Below are 26,371 nucleotides of genomic sequence, written 5' to 3' on the forward strand. Positions count from 1 at the left end.
ACTGGCAGCGGCTGGGGGCTCCATCCCACACAGAGGAGAGGGGCTCTGCAGTTCCTCACTGCTACCCTATCTAAATCCTCACAGGCCACCAGTGTGGGCGTGGTCCAGAAGACCTCACCGCCCTCCCAGGTAGGCAGGGAGCTGGCGGGTGGGGGCCGTGATGAGCACCTCCCGGGTGCCAGGTTGGCCCAGAGGCCCCAGGGCCAGGAGCCACGGAGACCCAGGGCACCAGGGAGATGGCAGCAGCGGCAGGCCCAGGAAGGGGTATAGAGGAGGCTCCTCCCCGACACCTGTCACCCTGTCCCCTGCCTGTCCACATCCACAGCAGCTTGCGCATCATCCCTGCAGCGTGCTGGCTCAGACAGGTGTATCCGGGGCGGGCTGGGGGCAGGCAGGGACAGGCTTTGGCACAGCTGCCTGTGCCAAACCTGAGGAGGATCGAGACTACAGGAACCACCAAGGTGACCATGGCATCACGACCACGGTCCTAAGCAGAGAGGGAGGCACTCCTCCCGGGAGGCAGAGGGGACATCCAGGATGGGTACAGACCCAGCTCCGGAGCGAGAAGCCCTGCCACACCCCCCCCCATGTTTACATCCTACCCCTTCTGCCCCCACTTCCTCGTTTGTAAAATGTTAGATCTGGGGGAAGACAGGCTCTATGAATGGGTGGCCCGTGGGGTGACGTGGAGGGACATAGAAGCACAGGGCACTGGGAGAGGAGCAGGCACGAGGTGTGGTCCCTGAGATGGTATTTCTAGACTCCAGCCACCTTTGGGTGTGACCTCTTTGTTTTGCAGAAGGGGAAACTGAGTCTTGGGTAGGATGTAGCAGGACCAACCACAGACAAAACTCCTCAGACACTGGATTAAAGAAGGAAGAGCTTTATTCAGGCAGGAGGGTCGGCAGACTTGCATCGTAAGAGCTGAGCTCCCTGAAAAATAAATTATTGGCCTTTTTAAAGGCTTCCAACTTTAAAGGGTCCACATGAAAGGGTCATGATAAATTGAGCAAGCGTGGGGAAGGTGACTTACTTGAGTCCTCAAACTTCAGCCATGTGTAAACTGGTCAGCCTCCAGAGTGACCAGAGCAGGGCTGTTGTCCTCAGCAGCAGCTTGGTCTCGTCTCAGGATCAGCTGGATTGGATGATCTGCGTCCTGCTGGCTGGTCTACTTGTCCTGAGCTGCCAGTGTTAGCTGACTGTGATGAATCTAAGACACAACACATGCAAGTTTAACAGCAGTGGGAGTGGACAAGATTTTCATACAGGGCCTATCCTGTGTGGGTCTTAGAGAAATTAGATTTTACTTTTTAACTTAAACAGAGTCACTAGATTTAAAGGGGTGTCAGGCTTATCGGCATTTTTATGTACCTAATTATGAACACTTTGGCAATTCTTAAAGCCTGCATTTGTTTCTTAAGGTTAATTCCCCTAGTTCTTGGAGGTCACCTTTAATTTGACCTATGATGTGGGGGTGGCCGACCGAACACAATCTTATAGGGCAAATACCCAGTTTGTTTGGTGGGGGTGCACCTGACTCGGAGGAGGACCATAGGCAGAAACCTGATTCTATCTTAAATGAATTTCCCGGCAATATTTCTTCAGTAGCTGCTCAAGTGTCTGCTTCACACATTCCACCTTCTCCTGAACTTTGCAGCCGATAGGCTGTGTGTCTCTTCCATTTGATTTTTGACAGTCCTGTTAAATCTTGCACTATTTTAGCTACAGATGCCGGCCTATTGTCTGACTTTAAAGTTAGAAGCAGTCTACACCTGGGGATAATGTCTTTTAACAGTGCTTTAGTCACTTCTTGTACTTTTTGTGTCCTGGTGGGGAAAGCTTTAACTTATCCTGAAAAGGTGCAAACAAGCACTAGCATGTACCGACAGCCTCCGGCACGGGGCAGTTCTGTAAAGTCTACAAGCAAGTTTTCACAAGGCAGGGCTCCTTCTCCTGTTCCGTTTCCCAGAGGAGGGGTTCGTTTTCTGCCCCTTTTGTAACTCCATCTAGTGGCTTAGCCATCGGTGAGAAACTGGAATCCAGACACGGCCGAATCCTGCCACCTTGAACTTCTAATGTGACCATGGGCTCCTGGAAGCCTAATGAGAAGGTGCCGGGTCTGTCCTATTCCTCAAGTCCTTCAGCTTCTGCCAGCCTGATCAGGTGAGAATTTGTCCTCCAAGGTGCAGCAGCCCTTGGCCAATGGCCTCTTTGTCTTGCAGCCTTGGCCATTTCCCTCATTGCCCTCTGAACATTTATCTTTCTAGTTTTCTTTCTTTTTGTATCTGGCACATTAATCTTTCTCTAGCCTTGTCCAGCTCTTGAATCCTTGCCTAACTTGACTTCTTCCATGTCTGCATCTCCATCCACGTCCTCTCACATTGTTAATTTTTTTTTATAAGAGCTGTTGCCAACAGATTGGCTCTTTTTCTTTAAGCCTTGAATTTACTTTCCTTTTTTTTTTTTTCTGAGTTTTTCTGCTCCCACGTCCAGCTGGCGGGGCCAGGCAATGGCATGGGCCCTGCCCTCATGCACTGCTGTCTGTCTCTCCTATTTCCTTTTGATTTCCTTTTTTTACACTTACTCTTAGTCTTGTTTTTCTTTTGCTCTTCTCCTGGCACCAGTCTTTAGCCTCCCTTTTTTTTTTTTTTTTTAGATGGAGCTGGGCTGGGGAGAGGGATTTAAACTTTGGCGTGCCTAGCCGCCATGCTTGTTGCTTTTGCTCTTTCCCTTTTGTTCCCTGGTCACAGATAACATACACGTTGGTGGCCACTTTTATAGACTGGGTGGTATTCACGCATGCAGCTTCCGCTTGATGTCACCCTGGGCTTGCCCTACAAATGAAGTAATCACCATATGCTGATGTTCAGCAGCCTCAGAGTTAAATGGGGTGTAAAGCCAGAATGCTTCATAGAGTCTGTTATAAAACTGACTTAGGCTCTTGTCAGTTCCTTGAAGCACTTCTGAAATTTTTCTTTTTTTTAATTTTTTTTGAGATGGAATCTCGCTCTGTCACCAGGTTGGAGTGCAGTGGCTCAATCTCGGCTTACTGCAAGCTCTGCTTCCCGGATTCACACCATTCTCCTGCCTCAGCCTCCCAAGTAGCTGGGACTACAGGCCCCTGCCACCAGGCCCAGCTAATTTTTTGTATTTTTAGTAGAGACAGGGTTTAACCACATTAGCCAGGATGGTCTTGATCTTCTGACCTCGTGATCCGCCTGCCTCGGCCTCCCAAAGTGCTGGGATTACAGGCGTGAGCCACCACGCCTGGCCCTGAAATTTTTCTTATATTAATGGCTTTCTTTTTACCAACTCTTAGCTTCTGCAGAAGTGCCTCTCGGTACCTCTGCAAACGCTGAAACTGAGTTGCATTCTGTGGGTCCTTTTTGTCCTTTTTGCCAGAGTTCAGCAGGCCCTTTTCTTTATATAATATTCCATGCACTTGGAGGGTTAAACAGGCATACCGAGAGTCGGTGTAAATGTTTACAGTCTTACCTTCACTGAGTTCTAAGGCCCGGATTAAAGCAATGAGCTCCGCTTTCTGGGCTGAAGTATTTCCTGGGGCAACGATCTGGCTTTAACGACAGTGTCCAGGGTTACCATCGCATATTCTGCATCTCTCTCTCCTTGTGGGTTGATGAAGCTGCTCCCGTCCACATACAGCTCCCAGTCTGCTGATGCCCAAGACTGGTCCCGGAGGTCAGGTTTGCCAGAGTAAACTGAGTCCAACACCTCTGCACAGTCATGCTTGACAGGACTCTCTGATACCAGGAGCAAGGTGGCGGGTTCAGGGTGTTTCCAGTTTAGTGGTTGAAAAAGGCTGATAGGCCAGGCGCGGTGGCTCACGCCTGCAATCCCAGCACTTTGGGAGGCCAAGGCAGGTGGATCATGAGGTCAGGAGTTCGAGACCATCCTGGTTAACATGAAACCCTATCTCTACTGAAAATACAAAAAATTAGCTGGGCCTGGTGGCAGGCGCCTGTAGTCCCAGCTACTTGGGACGCTGAGGCAGAATGGCCTGAACCCAGGAGGCGGAGCTTGCAATGAGCAGAGATGGAGCCAATGCACTCCAGCCTGAGTGACAGAGCGAGACTCCGTCTCCAAAAAAAAAAAATTAGCCAGGTGTGGTGGCGGGCGCCTGTAGTCCCAGCTACTTGGGAGGCTGAGGCAGGAGAATGGAGTGAACCCGGGAGGAGGAGCTTGCAGTGAGCCGAGATCACGCCACTGCACTCCAGCTTGGGTGACAGTGCAAGACTCCATCTCAAAAAGAAAAAAAGAAAAGGGTTGATAGATGAAAGTCTGTTGCCCCTGTCCCCGGACATGGGCCTGGTCATCATAATAGATAGGTCCTCGTGTCTTCCTGAGAGGCATTTACATAGCTTGAGGACGGCCAGATCTGAGACGGCCCGCTTGACTATCTTGACTTCCTTCCCTGGCCTCTCAAGGCTCCGATCCTCCCCTTGGAGGTGAGACCTGGGGCGTGTTAGCTCCTGAATCTCATTCCTGGGAGGGCTGTTGGCCTCGGTAAAGAGGGATAGGCTGGGGCATATGGAGAAAAAATTTCTGTTACCTCTGGCGGCTCCTACAAAACTGGCTTCTCTTGCTGCTTCTGGGACTCTCCTTTTAACTCTGTGTCTACTGGCGAAACTGCTCTTACTTTCACTTTCAGCTTTTTTTTTTTTTAAATCTTTTGCAATAAGCTGTTACACAGGGCTGGATTTATGCTGGTTTTTGTTTATATTATATTTAACTATGAGTTAATATAAAGGAATTGATCTGGGTCCACTGGCTGTCCTCTGACTCTTGTCACCACCTTAAATACATTGCCAATTGTTCCCTGTGTATACCTTCCGTCGGCTATCCAACACCAAAAGAGGGCAATTCTAATTCACAGAGAGTTCTCAGCCTCTTTGGGGGAGGACGGGGGTTAACTTAACTCTATAACCCCCTCCAAAACCTTTCATAACATGCATTTTAATAGAGTAAGTTTTGGCTGAGCGTGGTAGCTCATGCCTGTAATCCCAGTACTTTGGGAGGCCAAGGCAGGCAGATCATGAGGTCAGGAGATCGAGACCATCCTGGCTAACATGGTGAAACCCTGTCTCTACTATAAATACAAAAATTAGCCGGGTATGTTGGCGGGCACCTGTAGTCCCAGCTATTCGGGTGGCTGAGGCAGAAGAATGGTGTGAACCTGGGAGGCGGAGCTTGCAGTGAGCAGAGATCATGCCAACACACTCCAGCTAGGGCAATAGAGCGAGACTCTGTCTCTAAAAAACAAAAAACAAACAAACGAAAATAGAGTAAGTTTTGATGTTTTGATGACTTTTCTCTTATTTTTTTTCTTTTTTTGATTTTTTTTTTAACATAGCTCCTAGCGGAGTGGGCTTACTTTGTGTCTGACGTGTTTTTCTCTCAAGACGAAACAACATTCACACTACAAGAAGGAAAGGGTAAAATGTTACTCACTCGTCTAATTCACACTAAATCAAAATCAAAACTAAAACCAAAGTGTTGTTAAAGGCACAGCCATTCGTCAAGCAATTTAAGCCAAGTCAAAATCAAAACAAAACCCAAAGTGCCAACAAAGGCACACTGTGGGTGGTCAGGCCACGCTTCCACTCCGATGGAGTGGGCAAGTTCCCAAGACCAGTCTTACCATGTTTCAAATGTCCGGTTCCTTCCCCGTGTTCAGCCACTGCGTTGACCCTCCACTGGGGCCTGCTGTGCACTGCTCTGACAAGGCATCCTGCCGGGGCCAGTGCTTACCCCGGAGCGCTCTCAGGATCCGAAGCTCAAGCTGGCTGGAGTCCCCCGCAGGGATGCTCTACAGGGCAGGCATAAGCTGCCTAAGGGGCTGCCTTGAACACCCATTAATCACCTTGCTTCCTGGTCAGGGAACCAAGAAATGTAGTGGGACGAGCCGCAGACAAAATTCCTCAGACACCAGATTAAAGAAGGAAGAGGTTTATTCAGCCGGGAGCGTCAGCAGACTTGTGTCTTAAGAGCCGAGCTCCCCAAAAAAGAAATTCTCGGCCTTTTTAAAGGCTTCCAACTTTAAGGGGTCCATGTGAAAGGGTCGTGATAAATCGAGCAAGTGTGGGGAATGTGACTAGGGGCTACGTGCATCAGCTAACAGAACAGAGAGTTTTACGATGCTTTTTCATACAATGTCTGGAATTTACAGATAACACAAGTAGTTTAGGTCAGGGGTTGATGTTATTATTATTATTACTTTTTTAAACTACCAGGGCCGGGTGGTGGTGCCAAGGTCTTCTGGCTATTTCTCTTACTTCTGTTTTTTCTAACTTTTTTGCTTTCTCTCTTTCCTCCTGTCTTGTAAACCAGGCAAGGTGGTGGGAGGAGGGCAGCAGGAGTAGTAGTGGTCTCCTTCCTTAGGGAGGCATCAAGGGAAGGCTGGGAGTGGGGGGCAGAGACTTCCTTACTATTCTGGGCCACAGAATATAACATTCCACTAATATTATAATATAATATACCTGATACAATGATAGTTCCCCTCCCCACACCAGGATTCCCAGGGCCACTGCCCCACTTCTTGTCCTCAGGCTGGCCCTCAGCTCAGAGCTCATCCCTGCTGTGTGGCTCTAGCCTGGCGCCCTCTGGGCGTTGACTCCTTCTCTGTGGTCTGGGAGGAGATGTCGAGGCCCCTGAGGGAGGTGGTGGTGAAATCTCGGCTTGCAGCCTCCAGCCCGCCCAGAGCCAGAGTCAGGCATGAGGCCAGGGCAACTCCGCCTCCCGGGGGCTGGCCCTGCGTTGGACATTTCTTAACAGCAGGGCTGCCAGGCAGAGTGAGACAGCCAGGAGGAAGGGCAGCTTGGCAGAGCCTCAGGTACAGTATTCCGGGGAGGCTGGGGCTGTAGTGGGCCAGCAGTCAGGGCCAGAGTCCAGCTCAGCAACTGTGGGTTGCAGGCAGCCCAGGCAGGCCTAGCCACAGGCAGCTGCACTCGGGGGCCGCCATGTCCTGGCTGAGCTCATCTGCCTGCCTGCTGAGAAAGCAGAAGGAGGAGAGGCAGGGCTGGAGAGTGGCAGCGAGGTCCCGGGCACCCCACTGGCTAGCAGGCACCCTTCCGTTGTCCGAGCTGGGCTGCCACCGCCTCCTCTTCCTGGGATTCCCAGACACCCTCCAAGGGACCCAAGGGACCAGTTCTGGGCCCAGTTGCCCCAGGAAGGACTGTGCCCTCCTTCCCTGCAGGGGGTCAAGTATCTCTTCCAGCAACAGCTGTTTCCCAGCACTGATGCGGGGACGTGGCGATGAATGACTCTGGGAAAGAATTGTTCTTAGCAATGGACTTTGTCAGGGTCCAAGGAAGGAGTAGCCAACCAGCCCCGCCCTGCCTGCAGGAGGCCCTTCTCATCCCGGGAACTGTGCCCCAGCAGGGAGCCGGGGCTGCTCAGCCGCTTTGTGGCCCAGGGTTGGGTCGGCCCAAGCCACAAACGTGGGGATGCGCTGGTCCCTGGCTCCCCAAGGACCCCATGGAAGGGAGGGGCTGCCGAGCTTTGGGAGACCTCATGAAAATCCAGCTTAAGGCCATCAAAAGACAAAATGACAACACATTTAGTTATAGATCAAATTGGCTTCTATTCATGATTCGTGAATCTGGGCAGCCTGCATTCTACAAAATGGAATGAGAGTTCCCACCAGGCTGTGGCGGAACAGGGGGTTCGTAAGGCAAGAAGGAAGAAACAGCAAAATAGGAAACACCAAACTACCTAACACTGGGTCACTGCAGACACCGGGTCACTGCGGACGGCTGTTTTCTAAGGGGCAAGGCAGAGGGGACTCCCTGATGACGCCAGCCCAGGTGGACTGGAATCTCCTGCTTCCCGGAGAAACTTGCCTGTTGTTTTGGGCTCTATCTGCTTCCTTAAAGCTTCAGTTTGATGACGTGGTGTTTGGCATAAGTGCCTCCATTTTGGTTCGGTCTTGTCTGTTGGGGCCTAGTACAGGAACTCAGGTCAAACCACAGCCTCTCATCATGTTTGTTGAAGGAAGCTAAACTGCAGGAGATCAGAATCAGAGACCCTGTTTTATTGGGCCTGTGGGTCCCCTGAAGCTGACCTGGTGATCCCCGCCTTCTGGCTGCCCTGATGGGGGTCCCCCCAGGCCCTCTACTCACCATGTTCAGTCCCTCTGTCACCACATCACTGTCCCCAGTTGGGTCTCAGGGTGATGTCCGTGTCTCCCCAACACCCACCCTGGATCAAGGTCTCTTCAGGCCCCTCTACAGAGGGGCTGCCCCCAGCCCTCCCCTGTACGTCCGTCCTCCGTGGACACTGAGCACTTCCCGGTCTCCCAGTGCTTGAATTCTCCCGACAGTGGTGTGGGGGCTACAGCCAGTGCCCCATTTTACAGACGGGAAAAGTGAATACAAAGAGGTCAAGCAACCTGTCCAAGGTATCCCCACTCACACGTGGTTGCTGCAGTTTGAACCCAGGTCATTGGGCCCCCAGACCACACCGTGCTTACAGGATGCTCTTAGAAGGTCCGTGGTATAGATGAGGAAACTGAGGCAGGAAGAATGAGAGAACGGGCAGAGCCTCTGTTTCCTTGGAATCCAACCCACTTGACGTGCCGGGGTGTGAACGAGTAGAGGGGTCTCTGCCCGGGGATGGTCCCTCAGCAGGACGGTCCCTGCTGTGAGGTTGGGGGCAGCGGCTTGGCCAGCCATTCACTCCCTGTGATATGTCATCCCCGTTCCTGCCCGCTCTGTTCCCAGAGCCTGTGGGCACCTGCGGCCAGCACCCAGGCTGGCATAGTGCCCAGTGTGCGGGCACCTGAGTATTGCTTTTAGAGGCCTGCGGCCTTGGGGTGAAGTGCCTGGTCCTGCACCGGCCCCCAGGCCAGAGGAAACAGAGCCTCTGTCTTCATCACCAAATGATGTGGCAACTCCCCCCCACCCCAGAAGCTGTAGGTCTGGGCCAGATGTGCCTCAACCTGTGATGGGGGGCCATGCCCCAGAGACCCTTGGGCCCATCAGCCCCCGGACCTCAGTGGCTCAGCCCCAGGAGGCAAGAGGTGGTCTTAGACCCCACAACCCAAGCACTGTGGGGAGTGGCAGCAACGGTGAGGAGGGAGGCCAAGGAAATGGAATCCAAACAGCAAGAGACCTCCCCTTACTGGGCACCCCTCCCACAGCCGGCCTGCCAGAGTCCACCCGGCCCTGGGTCTGCTGTCCAGGCCCCAACCCACTGTCCCTTCCCCCAAGGACTTGGCTGCCCGTCCCCAGGGGACTATGAGGGAGGGGGGAGCCGGGGTGGGTAGCCTTCTGCTCCTCTGGATTTGGGTTTTCCAGTGTGAGGAGCTGGGTGGCATCAGGCAAGCTCTAGCCCTCTCTGAGCCTCAGCCTCCATCTCCTTCAGTGGGGTGAACAGCACCCCCTCAATAGGCAGCCGTGGTGGTGAAATGAGTAAGGGCAGGCACGGGGATCACACGCAACTTCCTTATGACCTCACACTGTGGGAGAGGCGCCGCGGGGGTGGGCTTGGGGGCCGCCAGCCCAGTGTCTGATTTAGGAGTTCCCTATTCTGTGTGACCACAATGGCTGCCCGGCACCCTCGGTGGGTCACAGGCCCAGGATCTCCCGATCTCAGGCGGAAGGCAGCCTTGGCTTCTCCACTTGCGAGGGTCCTGCCCAGCTCCCTGTCCCCTGCTGGGCACTCCCTGGGGGCCTCAGTCCAGAGTGAGTGACCCGTAGGGGCAATGCCAGGGCTGGTTGCCCTGTGGGAGAGATGTGTCCTGTGGTCCTGGTGAGTTGGTTTCAGTGTTGCTAGGAGGGTTCTGGAATGTTCCATGCAGAACTCCATCCCTGGAAGAGCTCCCGGCCCACAGTCCACCATTCACATTACGTGCCTTGCATTTTTGTGGTTTCTGCAGAGATTCTTACAAAGGGCGAGAGAGGTGCAGGCGTGGTTTGCCTTTGACCATCGGCGGAAGTCTGAAGGTGAGAGTAGAATGGAGAATGACCCAGGAGAGTGCGGAGTTGGGGGAGATAAATATTTGCAGGCTACTTAGCAGAACACCCAGAGCTGACCTTTGTCAAGTACTTTCTGTGGGCACAACAGCAAACATTTTATGCAGCGTCATGTCATTTAATCCTCACAATGACACCAGGTGCCATTAGCATCCCCATTTCACAGATGAGGAAACTGAGGCAGAGAAGGTGAGTTACTTGCCCAAGGTCCCACAACCAGTAAGAGGCAGAGCCCGGAGACAGGCCTGATGGTGGCTCGAGAGGCTCATTCTTGGCTCCTGGGTCTCAGTCCTGCTCCCGTGACGGGCCATCGCCTATGGGGACCATGGTGCCTGTCCTGTGTGCGGGCAGCTGCCCAGCTTCTCCCAGTCAGAGCAGGAAGATGGTGGGTTCAGCCTGCCTGCCCCTGCCCCCCAATCATTCCAGCTGAGGGCTGGCCTGGGTCTCCCGACCAGGTTGTCAGCAGCACACTGGTCCAGCAGGGCCATCCTGCAGACTGAAGCAGGTCCCACCCTCAAGGTGGCCACTTAATAATCACCCATAGCCTTGTACTCACTGATGCTGGGCCCTGGGCTCAGAACAGACTGTGTGGTCTCATTATCAGCTGGCAGGTGCCATCATCACACCAGTAACATGACAGGCTTCGAGCACTAGTTCTCAAATAAGTAGGCACAGAGGGGCCTGCTCCCAGCCTGAGGGGGAAATAAGGGGGATGTGGATAGGGTTGGGAGGTGGGTAGAGTGTAACCAGACGTTTATCACATAGCAAAACTCAGAACGGTGGGGAGCAGAGTCAAGGGGCCACTGTGACAGTGGATGGGGGCATAATCTGGGTGGGCTGCCTGGAGGAAGCATCGACCAACCTGAGATCTGGAGGAAAGGGACTCAGAGAGGAAAGGAGGAAAGGGTCCCCACGGGTCCTTGGCACCAGGCCGAGGAACGAGTGCGCCAGAGCACTCCTCCAATGAACTTCAAGTTTCAAGTAAACAGGCAGGGCTCGGGGGAATGTCTAGGCCCCTACCCTGCCTGCCAGCCCTGGCTGGCACCAGCATGGAGGCAGGAACGCCCTCTCCCACCCCCGATCCTCTTCCCCACAGCTGTTTCCGCCTCCCAGCACCACAGCCCCGGCGGGGTGGACAGCAGGGCCTCCAGGAGGCCCGAGGTGTTGTCCCTCTTCCTGCAGAAGCTCAGGCACAGGGAGAGGAGGCTATTGCCCACCGGCCTGGCCTCCCTGGGCAGTGCCCCCCGGCTGGGGACAGGGAAGGATGGAGAATTCTGTGTCTGGAGTGCTCCAAGGTGGTGGCCATGGTGGCAGTGGGTGGGATACCCCCTCTACTCATCAAGCTCCTGCTTACTCCATTCAGGCTGGCAGGGGTGAGGCCGCCCCGCCTCCAGGAGGGGCATCAGGGCAGGGCAGAGGCCATGGCTTGGGGTTAATTTCTGTGCGGTAGGAAGAAGCGTGGCGCTCTGCCTGCTGCTCACCCTCGGGGGGCTGTGGTGGAGCAGCTGTCCCCAAGCCCACATCCAGTCCTTCAGCCGCCTCCAGGTCCATGGCAGAGGGGAGTGGTGCGAGGGGCTTCATGTGTGTCTGGGAGTGTTCACTGTTGGGGGTAAGGGGTCGCAGGCAGCCTCAGTCCCCGTGGGGCCATCTGAGTGGGTCCCTGTGTGTGTGTGAGGTAGAGGTGTCTGCAAGCCCCTGTGGGTGCAGGCAGGTCAGGGATGCCCAGACCCTGGGGCAGCTGGGTGGTGCCTGCGAAGGAGGGGCAGCCCTGGCCACCCAGTTCATGCCGCCCCATCTGGCAGGATGGACCCCTTTGAGGACACGCTGCGGCGGCTGCGGGAGGCCTTCCACACGGGGCGCACGCGGTCGGCTGAGTTCCGGGCTGCGCAGCTCCGAGGCCTGGGCCGCTTCCTGCACGAAAACAAGCAGCTTCTGCATGACGCGCTGGCCCAGGACCTGCACAAGGTGGGCTGGGGTTGGGGTATGAGAGGGTGCACCAGGGGCAGGGGGGCACGGAGGGCAGCTGGGACAGAGGAGGATGAAGGCAGCTGCGCCCTCCATGAAGGGGAGTTGAAAGCAGCTCCTCCCCTAGGCCAGAGCCGCTCTTGCACATTCATCCAGTCACTCATTTCTGTATTCATGTAGCAACTATTTGCTGAGCACCTACTATGTGCCAGGTACTATGTGCCAGGTACTGTTCTAGGCTCTGGATATACAGCAGAGAATAAAACAAAGTTCCCACACCTATGAAGCTGACCTTCTGTCAGAGACAAAAAAACAGCAAATAAATAATCGCACAGCGAGGCCGGGCGCGGTGGCTCACGCCTGTAGTCCCAGCACTTTGGGAGGCCAAGGTGGGCAGATCACTTGAGGCCAGGAGTTCAAGACCAGCCTGACCAACATGGCGAAACCCCGTCTCTGCTAACAATACAAAAATTAGCTGGATGTGGTGGTGGGCGCCTGTCATCCCAGCTACTCAGGAGGTTGAGGCATGAAAATCGCTTGAACCTGGGAGGTGGAGGTTGCAGTGAGCTGAGGTCACATCACTGCACTCCAGCCTGGGCAACACAGTGAGACTCTATCTCAAAAATAATAATAATAATAATTACACAGCATGTTGGGTTGAAATATGTGCCCTGGAGACACACCCAGGGTGAAGGGGAGAGAGGGGGCCAGGATCAGGGTGCTGTTTTATATGTGGGGGTCAGGGAAGGTTTCTCTGAGGAAGGGGCCTTAGAGCAGAGACACGAAGATGGAGGGGGAGGCTCCCCATGGACGCTGGGGAGATGGCAGCAGGCACAGCATGTGCAAAGGCCCTGAGGCAGGAGGTGCTGGGTGTTTCTGGTTGAGGAGCAGCAAGGAGGCCAGCATGGCTGTGGGGAGTGGGAGAGGAAGAGGCAACAAAGACGAGGCCCGGGGCACGGGCCACACTAGCTAGGACCTCACAGGCTATGAGGTCTTGGGCTTCTCTCTGGGTACAGCAGGCATCGTGGCGTCTGTCTGGACCCAGAAGGCCTGGGGCCTCAGCCCCTCCCAATCCCAGTAGCAGCCAAGGCAGAACCCCGAGAAACACACTTCCCCCAACCCCTTACCCATCAGGGCCTGGCCTGCCCCTGCCTCAGGACACCTGCCCCTGCCTCAGGACACCTGCCCCTGCCTCAGGACATCTGTCCCAGGGGCTGCCCCCGGCTCCTATTCTCTGGACAAAATGTCTCCTCCCTTTGCCTCGAAGGCCATAGTGTCCAGACCTTCCCCTAGCCCATTGGGTTCCCTGGGGACAGACTCCCCCGCCACCACTGAGCTTCTGCCACCGGCCACCTACCTGCCTTCATGAGACTTGACCTGACATCTGTCTGGTCCCTTTTCTCCCTTCGGCTCAGATTCTGCCTCCTGCCTTCCCATCCCAGGTGCAGAAGCAGGGCCCCACAAAGGGAGCAGTAGCCCAGAACATTCAACCTGGTCTCTCTCTGGCCCTGGTCAGCCCCCTGTCCCCATCCTCAGCAGGCAGCATCTGCCCAGCGTCACGTGCACCCTCTCAGTGAACCCCTTGGTGAATCTGGCTGAACAACCACGCACCCAGCGGCCCCCAGACGAGGCTCAGAGAGCGCGTTCTTGCCTGAGGGCAAGCAGCCAGGAAGAGCAGAGCCAGAGTTTGAACCTGGCTCAAAATAGCCCAGTCTCCCAAAGTCAGGTCCCAGGTGACCTAGGAGGCGTGACGGGCAGGCCACCAGGCTCATGGGGCCGGAGCACAGGCTGTGGGAAAGTCCATGTGGAAGGCACCTTCACCGAGCCTCCGTGGCTGGGAGGGGCTGGTGCGCGTGGCGTCTTCCTCCCTCTGGCTGGAAGCCAGCTGTAGTCCTGGCCTTGCCCCTGGTTCGCTGAGTGACCTCAGGCAGGGCATCCCCTTCTCTGGGCTTTGCTGGTCCTCCGGCCCATCCAGCACCCCCTCTGCCCTGACCCGGGAGAGCCCGCACCCCATAACCTCAGGCGCTGCCTCAGGCAGGGAGATAGCCTGGCCCCGGTGTCCCTGACCTGTTCTCCAGCGGCCTGCGGCCTGGCTGATTTCTCCTCCCTTGGGGTGCAGAGGGCAGGGCGCACTGGCTAGTCGAGAGCAGGACAATGTCCCTATTGATTCGGATCTCCTCACTCCTGCTTAGAAGCCTGACAGTGGCCCTGGCCCCTGGGCTGTGGGAACTGACAGCATTTACCTAGGGGTGGCTGTGCCTGTGTCCCCTGCAGACCAATCTCCACCCTGCTCTTTGGGAGGCCGAGGTGGGAGGATTGCTTGAGGCCAGGAGTTCAAGACCCACCTGGGCAACATAGCAAGACACTATCTCTGCAAAAAATCAAAAACTAAACTTTTTTTACATTAAAAATTAAAAAAAAAAAAAAAACCTAAGTCAGATCCCATCCCTGCTCTTCTCAGGAGTCCCTTTCCCAGCTGCCTGGCCCCCTCACCTTGCCCACTCCTCTTCTTGCTAAACAGGAGCAGAACAAGCTCACAGCCACCTCAGGGCCTTTGCAGCTGCCAGGGCCTCTGCCTACAGTATGCCGCCTCCCAGTACCCACAACTTGCTCCTTCCTTGCCTTCAGGTCACTGCTCAAATGTGACCGCCGCCTGGAGACCTGTACTGGCCACTTTGTAAAAACAGCACACACACATTGGATGTATACATGTGCACACCTGTGCACAGCCACACGCTCCAGCAGTCTCCACCCCTGCCCTGCTCCATGCTTTCCCTAGCACAGCCACATCCTAATGGAGCCGTCAGTGTTCTCACCTTCACATGGACCGACTACCCCCTGCAAGGTCGGCCCCAGGGCAGGGCCCTCCGTTTTGCAGAGACAGCACCTCAGACAGGAAGCACGCACTGAACATGGAGTGAGTGAGTGAACGAATGAAAATGAATGAATGAGTTGTGGAAGCAGGCCCTGCCTGGAGGAGGCTGTACCCTCCTGCTGGCTCTGGGACTCCTGGCCCACCCTAACCCCACCCACTTCCCGCAGTCGGCCTTCGAGTCGGAGCTGTCCGAGGTTGCCATCAGCCAGGGCGAGATCACCCTGGCCCTGAGGAACCTCCGGGCCTGGATGAAGGACGAGCATGTGCCCAAGAATCTGGTGAGCTGGTCGGGCTGAGGTGGGCGGGGGCTCAGGGGATATTTGCTCCCACAGGGTGGCCCCTCTGGATGGAGCTGGCTGCCAAGGGGTCGGGGTGCTGAGCACTTAATTTCATCCCCGGCTCCCGCCCAGGCCACACAGCTGGACTCCGCCTTCATCCGGAAGGAGCCCTTTGGCCTGGTCCTCATCATTGCGCCCTGGAACTATCCCCTGAACCTGACACTGGTGCCCCTCGTGGGTGCCCTCGCTGCAGGTGAGAGCTGGGCCTGCCCCTTTCGGCCACCCTTCGCCACTGGGGGTCTCAGGGACACCCATGGATCCCAGGAGGACATGGGGGAACCGGCCCAGGTGACAAAGAAGACTGTCTGGTCCACTGTACCCGGGCTGTGTGGCCCTGGGCCCATCATGTCACCTTTCTGAACCAGGTTCTGCATCTGAAAGTGGGTGAGGCCGATGCCTGCCCTGCAGGTGTGTGGAGACCAGGAGCGGGCTACGCCTCCCCCAGCTCTCTCCCTGCGCTGTCCTGCAGGGAACTGCGTGGTGCTGAAGCCATCAGAGATTAGCAAGAGCATGGAGAAGGTCCTGGCCGAAGTGCTGCCCCGATACCTGGACGAGGTGAGCAGGGCTGCCGGGCAGGTGGAGTGGGAACAGGCAGGGCTCAAGGGCTGGGCAGCCCCTGACATGGAAGGGCCTGTCGGTCAGACCCAAGTCCCCACCTCAATTCTGCCTGTTCTGAGTTGTGTAAACTTGACCAAGTCACCGCCCCTCTCAGCCTCACTTTCCCTCTGAGGAGCAGCGAGGGCAGCCTGTTGCCCAGGGGTCCCGTGTCTGCCTCCACCTGGCCCTGGCATCAGTCCCTCCAGCGCCAGCTGGACTCCAAGCTGGGCCTGCCAATGCCAGGCAACCTTGGGGAGCTCCCTGCTCCCCACTTTGCCTCCACCCAACCCTCTTAGAGCCCTGGCTGGGTCAGGCCAGGCGGGGCGGAGGCAGGGCAGGGTCCAGGCAGGGCGGGCTCCTCCCTGGGCTCTCGGAGCTGGGGTCCCAGAGGGAGCCTCGCCTATCGCGCCTTGCAGAGCTGCTTTGCCGTGGTGCTGGGGGGGCCCCAGGAGACGGGGCAGCTGCTGGAGCACAGGTTCGACTACATCTTCTTCACAGGTGAGGCCGGGACGAGGGTCGGGCCAGGCTGGGGTCGGGGAGGACAGCCCCATGCTCAGGGGTCCTGTCCCTAAATCTGGGAGTCCACAAGGGAGACTGAATTCTCTGTCTCTCTGGACCAGGCTGGGAGCAGTCCTGGATCCCCGGACCCCTTAGGAAGGGATGGAGTCCTACGTCCAGGGCCAGCCCACCGTGCCAACCACAGCCTCAGGAACCATAGCCTCTGCCCCCACTGCCCCCAGACCCTCATACGTGACCCCACTGCCCCCAGGCTCTTAGACACCACCCTACTGGTGCCCACAGCCCTCTCTGCAGGCAGATGAGGGACTAGGCCTCAGCGTCCTGCCCAGGGTCACCCTTGTGACCAGGATGGGGACCGGCTGGAATGTGCATACAAGCCCTTGGTGAAATCCATGCCAGAGGTCACTCCTTTTTTTTTTGAGACAGAGCCTTGCTCTGTCACCCAGGCAGTGGCACAGTCTTGGCCCAATCTTGGCTCAGTGTAACCCCTGCGCCTCCCGGGTTCAAGTGATGCTTATGCCTCAGCTTCCCAAGTAGCTGGGATGATAGGCATGTACCACCACGCCCGGCTAATGTTTTGTATTTTTAGTAAAGACAGCATCTCACTATGTTGCCCAGGCTGGTCTCGAACTCTTGGCCTCAACCAATCCTCCTGTCTTGGCATCCTAAATTGCAGGGATCACAGGCATGAGCCACCACAAAAACCCAGCCTCGAGTTTTTGAGCTAGTGAGGGGCAGAGGGAGGGGGAGGAAGACAGTGGTGCTGGCAGGTGAGTCTGTGCCTTGCAGGTCGAGGCAGTCATGGGGACGGGCCCGGCAGGATTGACCAGGCCACCTCCCAGCAAAGACAGGAGGAGGCCCGGAAGGAAGCACAGAGCCCAGGAAGCACTGTGCCCAGGACGGGGCAGGGGTGAGAGTGGAGAAGGGACAGTGGCTCCTGCTGGCTTTAATCCTTGACCACAAGGGGGAGAAATGCCAGGGCCATCCCCACAGACACAGCAGCGTGGTCCGCGAGTCAGGTCTGGGGAGGGGCCTTGAGGCCCAGACAGGGGTAGGGCAGAGAAGGCTGAGTGCATGGGGAGACTGCTGGGCTCTCAGAGGCCAGCACAGAGGAGAGGTGAGGCCGAGCCAGGCAGGACATGGGGACACCTGCATCAGCCTGGGCCAGGCCACCTCAAGGGTCAGAAAAAAAGGGCTGGGCATGTGGCAGAACTTCCAGGTTTAGGTTTAGAGAAGAGAGACCTGAATGCCACAGACAGAGCTGGGCTCCAGCCTTGGTTGATCAGGGATCCCTGACGTTTCCAAAGGAGATGGAGGGGTTCCATGTAGCATTTTGCAAAGAGTCCCCTGCAGGGTAAGCCAGGGTCAGAAGCAGAGGCGGGAGGAGCCAAGGGGTTTGGCTCAGGAGGGGGACCCTGGGGGCCAATAGCGGCCATGCACCATTCCCTCCTGAGACTCTGTGCTTAGGGGCTGGTCCTGGTGAAGGATGAGCAGGGCCCTGGGCTGCAGGGTGGCAGTGAGGAACAAGGAAAGGCCAGGCGAGGGATGGTGCCCGCTGACTCCAACACCTCTCCAGGGAGGGGCGGGGCCCGGGGCTGGGCCATCCCGCCTGGCCCAGGTCACTGAACGGCCACTCTGGTTTCCTTCCACACCCAGGGAGCCCTCGTGTGGGCAAGATTGTCATGACTGCTGCCGCCAAGCACCTGACACCTGTCACCCTGGAGCTGGGGGGCAAGAACCCCTGCTACGTGGACGACAACTGCGACCCCCAGACCGTGGCCAACCGCGTGGCCTGGTTCCGCTACTTCAACGCCGGCCAGACCTGCGTGGCCCCCGACTACGTCCTGTGCAGCCCCGAGATGCAGGAGAGGCTGCTGCCCGCCCTGCAGAGCACCATCACCCGTTTCTATGGTGACGACCCTCAGAGCTCCCCAAACCTGGGCCGCATCATCAACCAGAAACAGTTCCAGCGGCTGCGGGCACTGCTGGGCTGCGGCCACGTGGCCATTGGGGGCCAGAGTGACGAGAGCGATCGCTACATCGGTGAGTCCTGCTGCCCCTACCACAGCCCACCTGGGCCAAGACCCCTCCTCATGGGAGGGCCCACGGCTGGGCCACGAGTCTGGACCCGCACCTGAAAGCCGGCCCCACTGCCAGAGCCCGGCCTTGAGCCACGGCTCCAGTGCCGTGACTCCGTCTCTGTGCTTCCGAGCCTGTGGCCCCACAAGGCCAAACTCTGGTCCCTCAGCCCTGGATTCGCTGAGTTCGGATCCCAGGGCTCCAGGGCCCAGCGTGCTAAGATGAACTCCCATCCCACCACCGGCTGTCCTGAAAGGCCACAACCTCAGATTCTCCGAGCCCACAATCTCCAGGTTCTAAACTCTAATGGCCCCGTCCTGAGCCCCCCGGTCTCCTGGGCCGTACGGCTCAGCAGCTCACGGGACACTGTGGCTCCAACATTCTGGGGTGCTGTCGCCTCATGAACCCCAAGGTTCTAAGAATCCCATCACCCCTGACTGTGAGACCAAGTTCAGGGGATTCTCTGCGCCCCACAGGCCCTGAGCAGGCTGGGGAAGACCTAGGGTCCCTTCTTGGGGGCTGTGGGGAGACTTTCTTCCCTAAACACTCCGAAGCCTGAAGCCGTGGGAAGTCAGACCTTAGGATCCTGGCCTGGAGCCCTGGCCCGTGGCCCTGTCCCCATCTCTACCCCTACTCCTGGGGGTGGTCCTGACTGTGGCCCCGGGGCTGAGCTATCTCTGGTGCCCGGCAGCCCCCACAGTGCTGGTGGACGTGCAGGAGACGGAGCCGGTGATGCAGGAGGAGATCTTCGGGCCCATCCTGCCCATCGTGAACGTGCGGAGTGTGGACGAGGCCATCGAGTTCATCAACAGGCGGGAGAAGCCCCTGGCCCTGTACGCCTTCTCCAACAGCAGCCAGGTGGGGGTGTGGCCGGGCTGGGCAGGGTGGGGAGCCTGCAGTGGGCAGTGCAAATGGTGGCAGCAGAGGGGCCACCAAAATCCAGTGGCTTCAGGATTTTGGAATGGTGGTCCTCTTGGCTCTGTCTCTGCCCACTCCTAGAAGCAGCTGAGCCTCACCCACCCCAACCCTGTCCCCAGTCCGGGCCCCACTCTTCTAGGCCTTCTGTGGGTGGCTTCCCAGGGTCTTCTCTAGGGCCCAGTGTTTCTTCTAGGTCAGCCCCTGCCTTTGTTCTTCCTTACACATTGGAGCCTGGTGGCCACATGACCCCTCATGCACAGGCAACATGTCAGGGATGACCCAAAGGTGCAGGTCTGAGAATGAGCCCTGATCCCCCACCCCTGCTCAAGCTGCAGAGGCAGCCTGGGAGGCCCAAGGGTGGAGCCCTCAGATTAAAAAACACTAGGAGGTACCAGCAGTCCCTACCCACCCTCCCCGTCCCTCAGCCAGTTCCTCGATTCCCTCCACTTGAACTTTTTTTTTTTTTTTTTTTTTGAGATGGAGTCTCACTCTATTGCCCAGCTTGGAGTGCAGTAGCACAATCTCGGCTCACTGCAACCTCTGCCTCCTGGGTTCAAGCGATTCTCCTGCCTCAGCCTCCTGTGTAGCTGGGGTAACAGGTGTGTGCCACTATGCCCGGCTAATCTTTTGTATTTTTAGTAGAGATGGGGTTTCTCCACGTTGGCCAGGCTAGTCTTCAACTGTTGACCTCAGGTGATCCACCTGCCTTGGCCTCCCAAAATGCTGGGATTACAGGCATGAGCCACCGTGCCCGGCCACTTGAACTTTTTTTAAAATAAACTTTGTATTGGGAAATACTTTTAGATTTACAGAAAAGTTGCCAAAATGGTACAGAGAGTTCCCATGTACCCCACACCTAACTTTCCCCATTTAATGGTGCTTTGATGGGTCAAAACTAAAAAGTGATGGCAGGGCTGGGCACAGTGGCTCACACCTGTAATCCCAGCACTTTGGGAGGCCGAGGTGGGAGGATTGCTTGAGACCAGCCCCGGCAATATAGCAAAACCCCGTCTCTATGAAACATTTTTTAAGATTAGTTGCGAATAGTGGGACACACCTGTACTGCCAGCTGCTCAGGAGGCTGAGGTGGAAGGATCGCCTAACCAAAAAAAAAAAAAAAAATTGTGACAGCAGTGCCTATTAACTATACTCCAGACTTTATTTGAATTTTGCCAGTTTTGCCACTGACGTCCTCTTTCGGCCCCAGGATCCACGCCAGTGTCCCACCTTGCGTTAATAAGCCTCTCAGCTTGAGGAGTGCTGGACAAGTCTGTAGAACATCTCCAGCCTCAGCTCCTCTGGTGTATTTCTCATGATTAAAGAAGGGTTACCGGTTTTAGGAGAGAATCCCACAGAGGTGAACCTGCCTCTCACACCACATCAGGGGCACCTGAGATGCACACGTGGCTAGTGAGGGGGAACCTTCACTACCGGGTTAGGGCGGTATCTGCCAGGGTCTCCCTGGGAAGTTACTACTGTTTGTTTCTCTTTTACTCGGAAGCAAGTCTCTAAGGCTACCCCACCCTCACCAGGTGGGGGTAATTAAGCTCTATGCTGGTCTATCATGTTGTTAGTTATTATCTAGTTATTTTACACATTCTTTTTTTATTCCGTTTGTGGTTTGGTGGAATTCTGTTGTATTGCCATTTGATAGCTTTCTCTTCCTCCTTCGTATGATTGCTTTATAGGGCCTGCGAGTTTTGTATTTTTGTGTGTATTATGGCAAATATCAACTTGTTTTCATGTTAAGATTCCTTTGAGCATTTCTTGCAGGACTGATGTAGTAGTGATAAACTCCCCCAGCCTTTGCTTGTGTGGGAAAGGCTTTATTTCTTCTTCATCTATGCAGCGTAGTCTTAGCTGGATACAGTATTCTTGGCTAGCGGCAGTATCTACATCTATTTCCTGGAATTCTGTAAGAAAGATTCATCTCTTGAATTGTTTATTTAGGTCAGTATGGACTCAGGTATATTTATTTGACTCCAGGGGCTGTAATCCAAGGTCGTGTGGTTTGTCTGAGGCTCCGGCTCAGAAGCCCATGTAAGGTGTTCCAGCCTCTTGGGTTGTGACCACCTCCTTCCCCTCTGGTGCTACAAGCAGCTCCAGGCTCATCTTGTATCTTCCCTGCTCCAACTCCAGAAGTAGCCATTCCTCCAAGGAGCCCTGCTTCATCTGGATACTTTTACTTTAGAAAACTCTACAGAGGCTTTTTGGCAGTGGAGTCATCTGGCTTCAAACTTTTCTGACCACCCAGCACTGCTCCCAGGACACACAGTCACACCTAAGACCCAAGTCACGCACAAGGTGGCTTGCCCATACTACTTGGGACGCCCTCTGCTGCCTTCTGCTCCATCTCCTCCATCTGCTGCCACTGCCACTGTGGGTAATGCTGGTCTCTGAATCCACTGGAGGGAGTCCACTTTCCCCACATCAGACAAGCCCTGACCCAGCTGTGATCAGAGGTTCATGGTGATTGCAACTAAATATATTGAAGTTTTTGTGCAGCAAAAATTTAGTGTCTACCAATCCTTTTTTCTTTTCAGTCTTCAAATAAGCCTACAGATTGAGGAAGAAGGTCCTTTATTAAGTCAAGCAACGGCCACGCTTCTGTTTCTAAAGTGCACATCTGACCACATCATTATGTCTTCATGTCTCTGTGCTCACACCACACAGCCCTTCAGCCGCCACTCTGTCTAGGGTACCCTCTTTACCTGAACAACTTCTGTCCCTCCCCGTTCCTCCACTCAGCAGGCACATGGCACCCCTCCCCTAGGATGCCTCCCTGCTGTCCAGCACTGCACTGCTGCCACTGCACCCTCCATGTCCCCAAGCAACACTGGGTTTCCTGCCCCTACCCCCAGGCCTGAGTCTTTGCCCCCAGCACGGACTACACATGAGCAGATGTCCAGGAAGCACGTCCCAAGTTGGAAGCTCCACGAGGGGCTGCTACACAACCCCTTGCCCCACCTGTACCATCACAGGCCCTTCAGCTGACATGGTGGCCTCAGACCCTTTCTGAGGCAAGATCAGTGTCACAGAGTCCAGCATGGAACAGGCTCTGGGTCCTGAGGCTCCTGCTGGGGCTCAAGGCGGCCTCACACACATCCTGTTCTCTCCCAGGTGGTCAAGCGGGTGCTGACCCAGACCAGCAGCGGGGGCTTCTGTGGGAACGACGGCTTCATGCACATGACCCTGGCCAGCCTGCCTTTTGGAGGAGTGGGTAGGTGCCTGCTACCCTGCCCTTCTGTGACCATTTGGTCAAATTGCAATAGTGTTACCTGCATACATTCCCGCCAAAGCACCCCAGCCCCACCTCAGTGTAGAGGGACAGGCAAGGAGGCCTCACCCCAGAACCTGCATACTGCTCCCCACCCCAGAGGGTCTGAGTCCAACCTGGGCAACATAGTGAGACCCCGTATCAAAAAAATAAAAAGTCTGCAGTGGAACCTTCTAGGCCATCTCTGCACGGACACACAATTTAGTGAATGTTTTAAAATACCACACAACCATGATCACACTGCGCTGCTATCTGCTCTTCTCCCCAACTGCACGACCTGGCGTCTGCCCCTCAGCAGCAATGCCGCCGGTGTCCTTTACTCCAGGGCGGCTGCTCCTCTAACCCCGTCCCCCGTCCAGCTCTCAGTACCACACCTCCCCACCCTGAGAGACCCAGATGAGTGTCAATCCTCCACCCCCCAGAGCAGCCCTGATGCCACTGCAGAGTCCTGGCCTCTGAGTCAGGAAGCCTCAGAGATGGTCCCAGCAACGCACCTGTGGCCCAGGTGGCGCCTCCCCTCTCTGAGTCCACTTCTTCCTCAGTGAACAGTAGGCCCCAGGCAGGTGACAGGCAGCCCTGCCACCCATCCACACTCAGCACCAGAGTGAACGATGGCAGGGCCAGGCAAGCTGCCTCAGGTGGGTCCACGCCCTTCCTGGAGGGCAGCCAGGGCCACAACAGTGCCTGTGCCGCTGTCCTGGCTCGGCTCGAGTTTGGGTGGCTGCCCCTGACTCCACCTAGCTGCCTCCTCAGCCCCAGCCTCCTCAACCCGCCTCCCCTGCCCTGGAGGAGAGCTGGGGCTGTCTGTGGGCACATCTGACCCTGCTGCTCCCTCAGGAAAGCCTCCCCCAGCTCCCAGGCCCCCGAGCCGGCCCTTCCTGGTGGCCATGGCCACAGCCCGGCTTCCCCACCTGCTGCTCCCACAGCCTGAGCTCTGCCCAGCTCCTTAACACACCACGTGGCACCCACCTCTAAGGCTCCCCAAGCCTGGGTCCCTCTTGCCCCCACCCACCCTCTTCCTCTCATTAACTGCATATCCCTGGAGCTCACTCACTGCAGGAAGCCCCCCCCAGCCAACCCCACACCACCCAGGCTGTGCCCTGGCCGCCCTGGCCTGGGGCCTCGTCTACCTCCCGACCTAGACGCTGAGGAGAGCTCACTGCACACAGCACCTACCGGGTCCAGGTTTCTCAACATCCCCTCAATTCCCACCACAACCCTAGGAGGGAGGTACCCTTGTCACCCCACAGCAGAGGAGACTGAAGCACAGTCCAAAGTGACACAGATTGTTTGCAGCAGGGCCAGGGTTTAACCCCAGGCAGTCTGACTCTGGAATCCATGCCCTTGACCAGTCTGCCTATCTTGCCTGGCACGTGGTACCCCCAAGGTTTACTGAGCTGGTGCCAAGCTCGGGGCTACCCACAGTGCCTCATGATCAGCCCACTAGACAGATGGAGAAACTGAGGCTCAGAGGGGTGAAGTAGCCCGTTTAGGCCCCACTCTCTGTGACTGGGAGACCCCCAGGGCCTGACCACCAGTGTTGTGTGCCACTGTACAGGTGCCAGCGGGATGGGCCAGTACCACGGCAAGTTCTCCTTCGACACCTTCTCCCACCATCGCGCCTGCCTCCTGCGCAGACCGGGGATGGAGAAGCTGAACGCCCTCCGCTACCCGCCGCATTCGCCGCGCCGCCTGAGGGTGCTGCTGGTGGCCATGGAGGCCCGAGGCTGCAGCTGCACACTGCTCTGAGCCCTTCCCCAGGCCCAGGCCCGAGACCACCATGACGGCTGTCGCCTGCAGCTGGTGGAGACAGGGCCCGGGCTCCAGGGCCCGAGGAGGAAAAGGATTGCCAAGGCTCCAGGGCACTCCTCAAAGCATCGCCTGCCTCCTCCCTCCTGGGTCTTCCCTCTCCCTGCCTCAGCCTCCTCCCTCAGCCACTCCCAACTACGAGAGCCGAGGCAGGAGGCATGGGAAACAGTGCAGTGACCTGCCCCCACACCAACCACCCATGTTCAGGAGAAGAGGACAGACATGGCGCCTCTAAGCCACCTGTCTCCTGTGGAGCGGGTGGCCGAGGGGCCCTAGCATCTGACTCAGGCCACACCATGGAATCACTGCATCCAAGGCCATCCCTGCCCTCTGAGTCTGTTTCCCCATTTGTTCAGTGGAGAGAATTAACCAAGTCCCACTTTTGAACAAGTTGATGATTCTGAAACCGGCCCAATTTCCTAAGAAGCCGGATGCTTGAGAAACCTACATTTGGGCAATGACAGGCAGCTCCTACAGCCTGCGGGCCACCTCCTCTTCCTTGGCTCCTGCTTTCTTTTCAGATGATATCAACCTACAACATTAGTCAGGGAGGGGGACAGGGATGGACCTGAGTTTCGTCTCCTGTCTCTCTGGCTGATGTCACCTGAATAAAGCGTTCTTCCCTGGCAATACTTGTATCTCGGTGATTTGCTTTCTGTGCAGCTAGCAACAGGACTCTGGACCAAGCCCCTGGCATTGGGTAACAATCTGTAATGATGCAGGATTTCCTCAATCCATGCAGGAATCCACGCAGGAATCGCCTGGTGAAGGCCCGGGGTCAGGTGTGGGCCACCATCCCGAGACCTCCCTTCTCTCCAGGGCCAGCCCCTCTCCTCTGAGCACCTGCTGACCAGCCCAAAGCCCTCTCCACTCCTCAGCCTGAACTCCCCCAGAGTCTCCCTGTGGCCCACAAATCCTTTCGAGGCTCGGGCATCCGCATGCAAATCCCAAACCACTGTCCCCTTTGCACACACTGAGCCTTCCCTTGTCCTCGTCCTGGTCTACCGTGCATGTCCTCCCTCTGCATGGGCATGGGACATGCCCTCTGTCTCCTTCCCTTCCTGGCCTGCCCAACTCCTACCCACTCTCAGGGCAGACCCTCCCAACACACACACATACAGGCAGCCTGGGGGCATCCACGGGTCCCTCTACCACAGCATTCCCGGGGACGGGCCCGGTGTGGTGGCTCACAACTGTAATCCCAGCACTTTGTGAGGCCGAGACAGGAGGATCGCCTGAGTCCAGGAGTTCCAGACCAGCCTGGGCAACACGGCGAGACCCCGTCTCTACAAAAAATACAAAAATTAGCCAGGCCTGGTGGTGGCAGGTGTCTGTGGTCCCAGTTGCTCGGGAGGCTGAGATGGGAGGATCACCCGAGCCTAGGAGGTCGAGGCTGCAGTGAGCGGAGATCGGACCATTGCATTCCAGCCTAAGCCACAGAGCCAGACTGTCTTCAAAAAAAGAATTCGCGGGGAGGAAACACAGGCTGGTTGAGTACGGGAGTCATACGGATCAGGTGGATCAGGCGGCCGCACACCGAAGCTCTATGGCCCGGGAACGTTACTAAATACTCCCATGCCTCAGTTTCCCGCCTTAACGTGATAACACGTTACTGTAGTTTCTCCACACAGGGCTGCTGTAAGGATTAAAGGAGGCCGCGTGGGTAGAGCATCTCGTCGCCATTACCGTCATCACACGCCCCCCACCCAGACTCGATGGACCCCGTCTCTGCACCCAGGGCGACCGCAAACGCTGTCTAAACCACGCCCCGGATGTCCCGCCTCCGGCGACTCGGAAGTCTTCATTTATCGGCCTCCCCAAACCAACATGGCGGCCCCCTACAAACTTCAAGCGCCGGTCTGTCCTAGCCAATCAAAAGAAAGTATTTCTGAATCCCGCCTCTTTCAGCAGCCTTATTGGCCAATCAGACCACACCATGGAGCATCAATACAGAAAAAGGGGAGCCGGCCGGCCCAATGGGAGCGTCCTAGAGTGTAGGCTC

General features: G+C 56.4%; 1 protein-coding gene and 2 long non-coding RNA genes across 12 annotated transcripts; 1 reads left to right on the plus strand and 2 right to left on the minus strand.

Annotated features, from left to right (window-relative positions):
* Nucleotides 1–24,999, plus strand: ALDH3B1 (aldehyde dehydrogenase 3 family member B1). Of its 9 annotated transcripts, XM_017948195.3 has the most exons (12): nt 1–129; nt 2,011–2,163; nt 9,896–9,962; nt 11,795–11,957; nt 15,000–15,110; nt 15,243–15,363; nt 15,640–15,725; nt 16,184–16,265; nt 17,943–18,329; nt 19,057–19,223; nt 22,404–22,503; nt 24,119–24,999. In XM_017948195.3, the coding sequence occupies exons 4-12, from the start codon at nt 11,796–11,798 to the stop codon at nt 24,307–24,309; spliced, it is 1,407 nt and encodes a 468-aa protein (XP_017803684.1). In that variant the 5' UTR covers nt 1–129; nt 2,011–2,163; nt 9,896–9,962; nt 11,795; the 3' UTR covers nt 24,310–24,999. The 9 variants fall into 9 exon arrangements, with proteins under 9 accessions (XP_017803684.1, XP_009183754.1, XP_003909501.1 ...); XM_009185490.4 differs by lacking the exon at nt 1–129 and having other exon boundaries at nt 1,210–2,163; XM_003909452.4 differs by lacking the exons at nt 1–129; nt 2,011–2,163 and adding an exon at nt 5,840–6,850.
* LOC108581872 lies at nt 863–4,661 on the minus strand. Its single transcript, XR_001894687.3, has 3 exons — nt 4,571–4,661; nt 1,034–1,210; nt 863–933 (listed from the first exon to the last, which is right to left on the minus strand). It is a non-coding gene; the product is annotated as an uncharacterized LOC108581872 (long non-coding RNA).
* On the minus strand, nt 24,581–26,311 carry LOC116269785. Of its 2 annotated transcripts, none has more exons than XR_004177595.1 (2): nt 26,056–26,311; nt 24,581–24,901 (listed from the first exon to the last, which is right to left on the minus strand). It is a non-coding gene; the product is annotated as an uncharacterized LOC116269785 (long non-coding RNA). The 2 variants fall into 2 exon arrangements; XR_004177596.1 differs by lacking the exon at nt 26,056–26,311 and adding an exon at nt 25,489–25,620.
* Nucleotides 26,312–26,371: the final 60 nt, after the last annotated feature.

This window comes from Papio anubis, chromosome 12 (genome assembly GCF_008728515.1).
Source record: "Papio anubis isolate 15944 chromosome 12, Panubis1.0, whole genome shotgun sequence".
Classification (NCBI taxonomy): domain Eukaryota; kingdom Metazoa; phylum Chordata; class Mammalia; order Primates; family Cercopithecidae; genus Papio; species Papio anubis.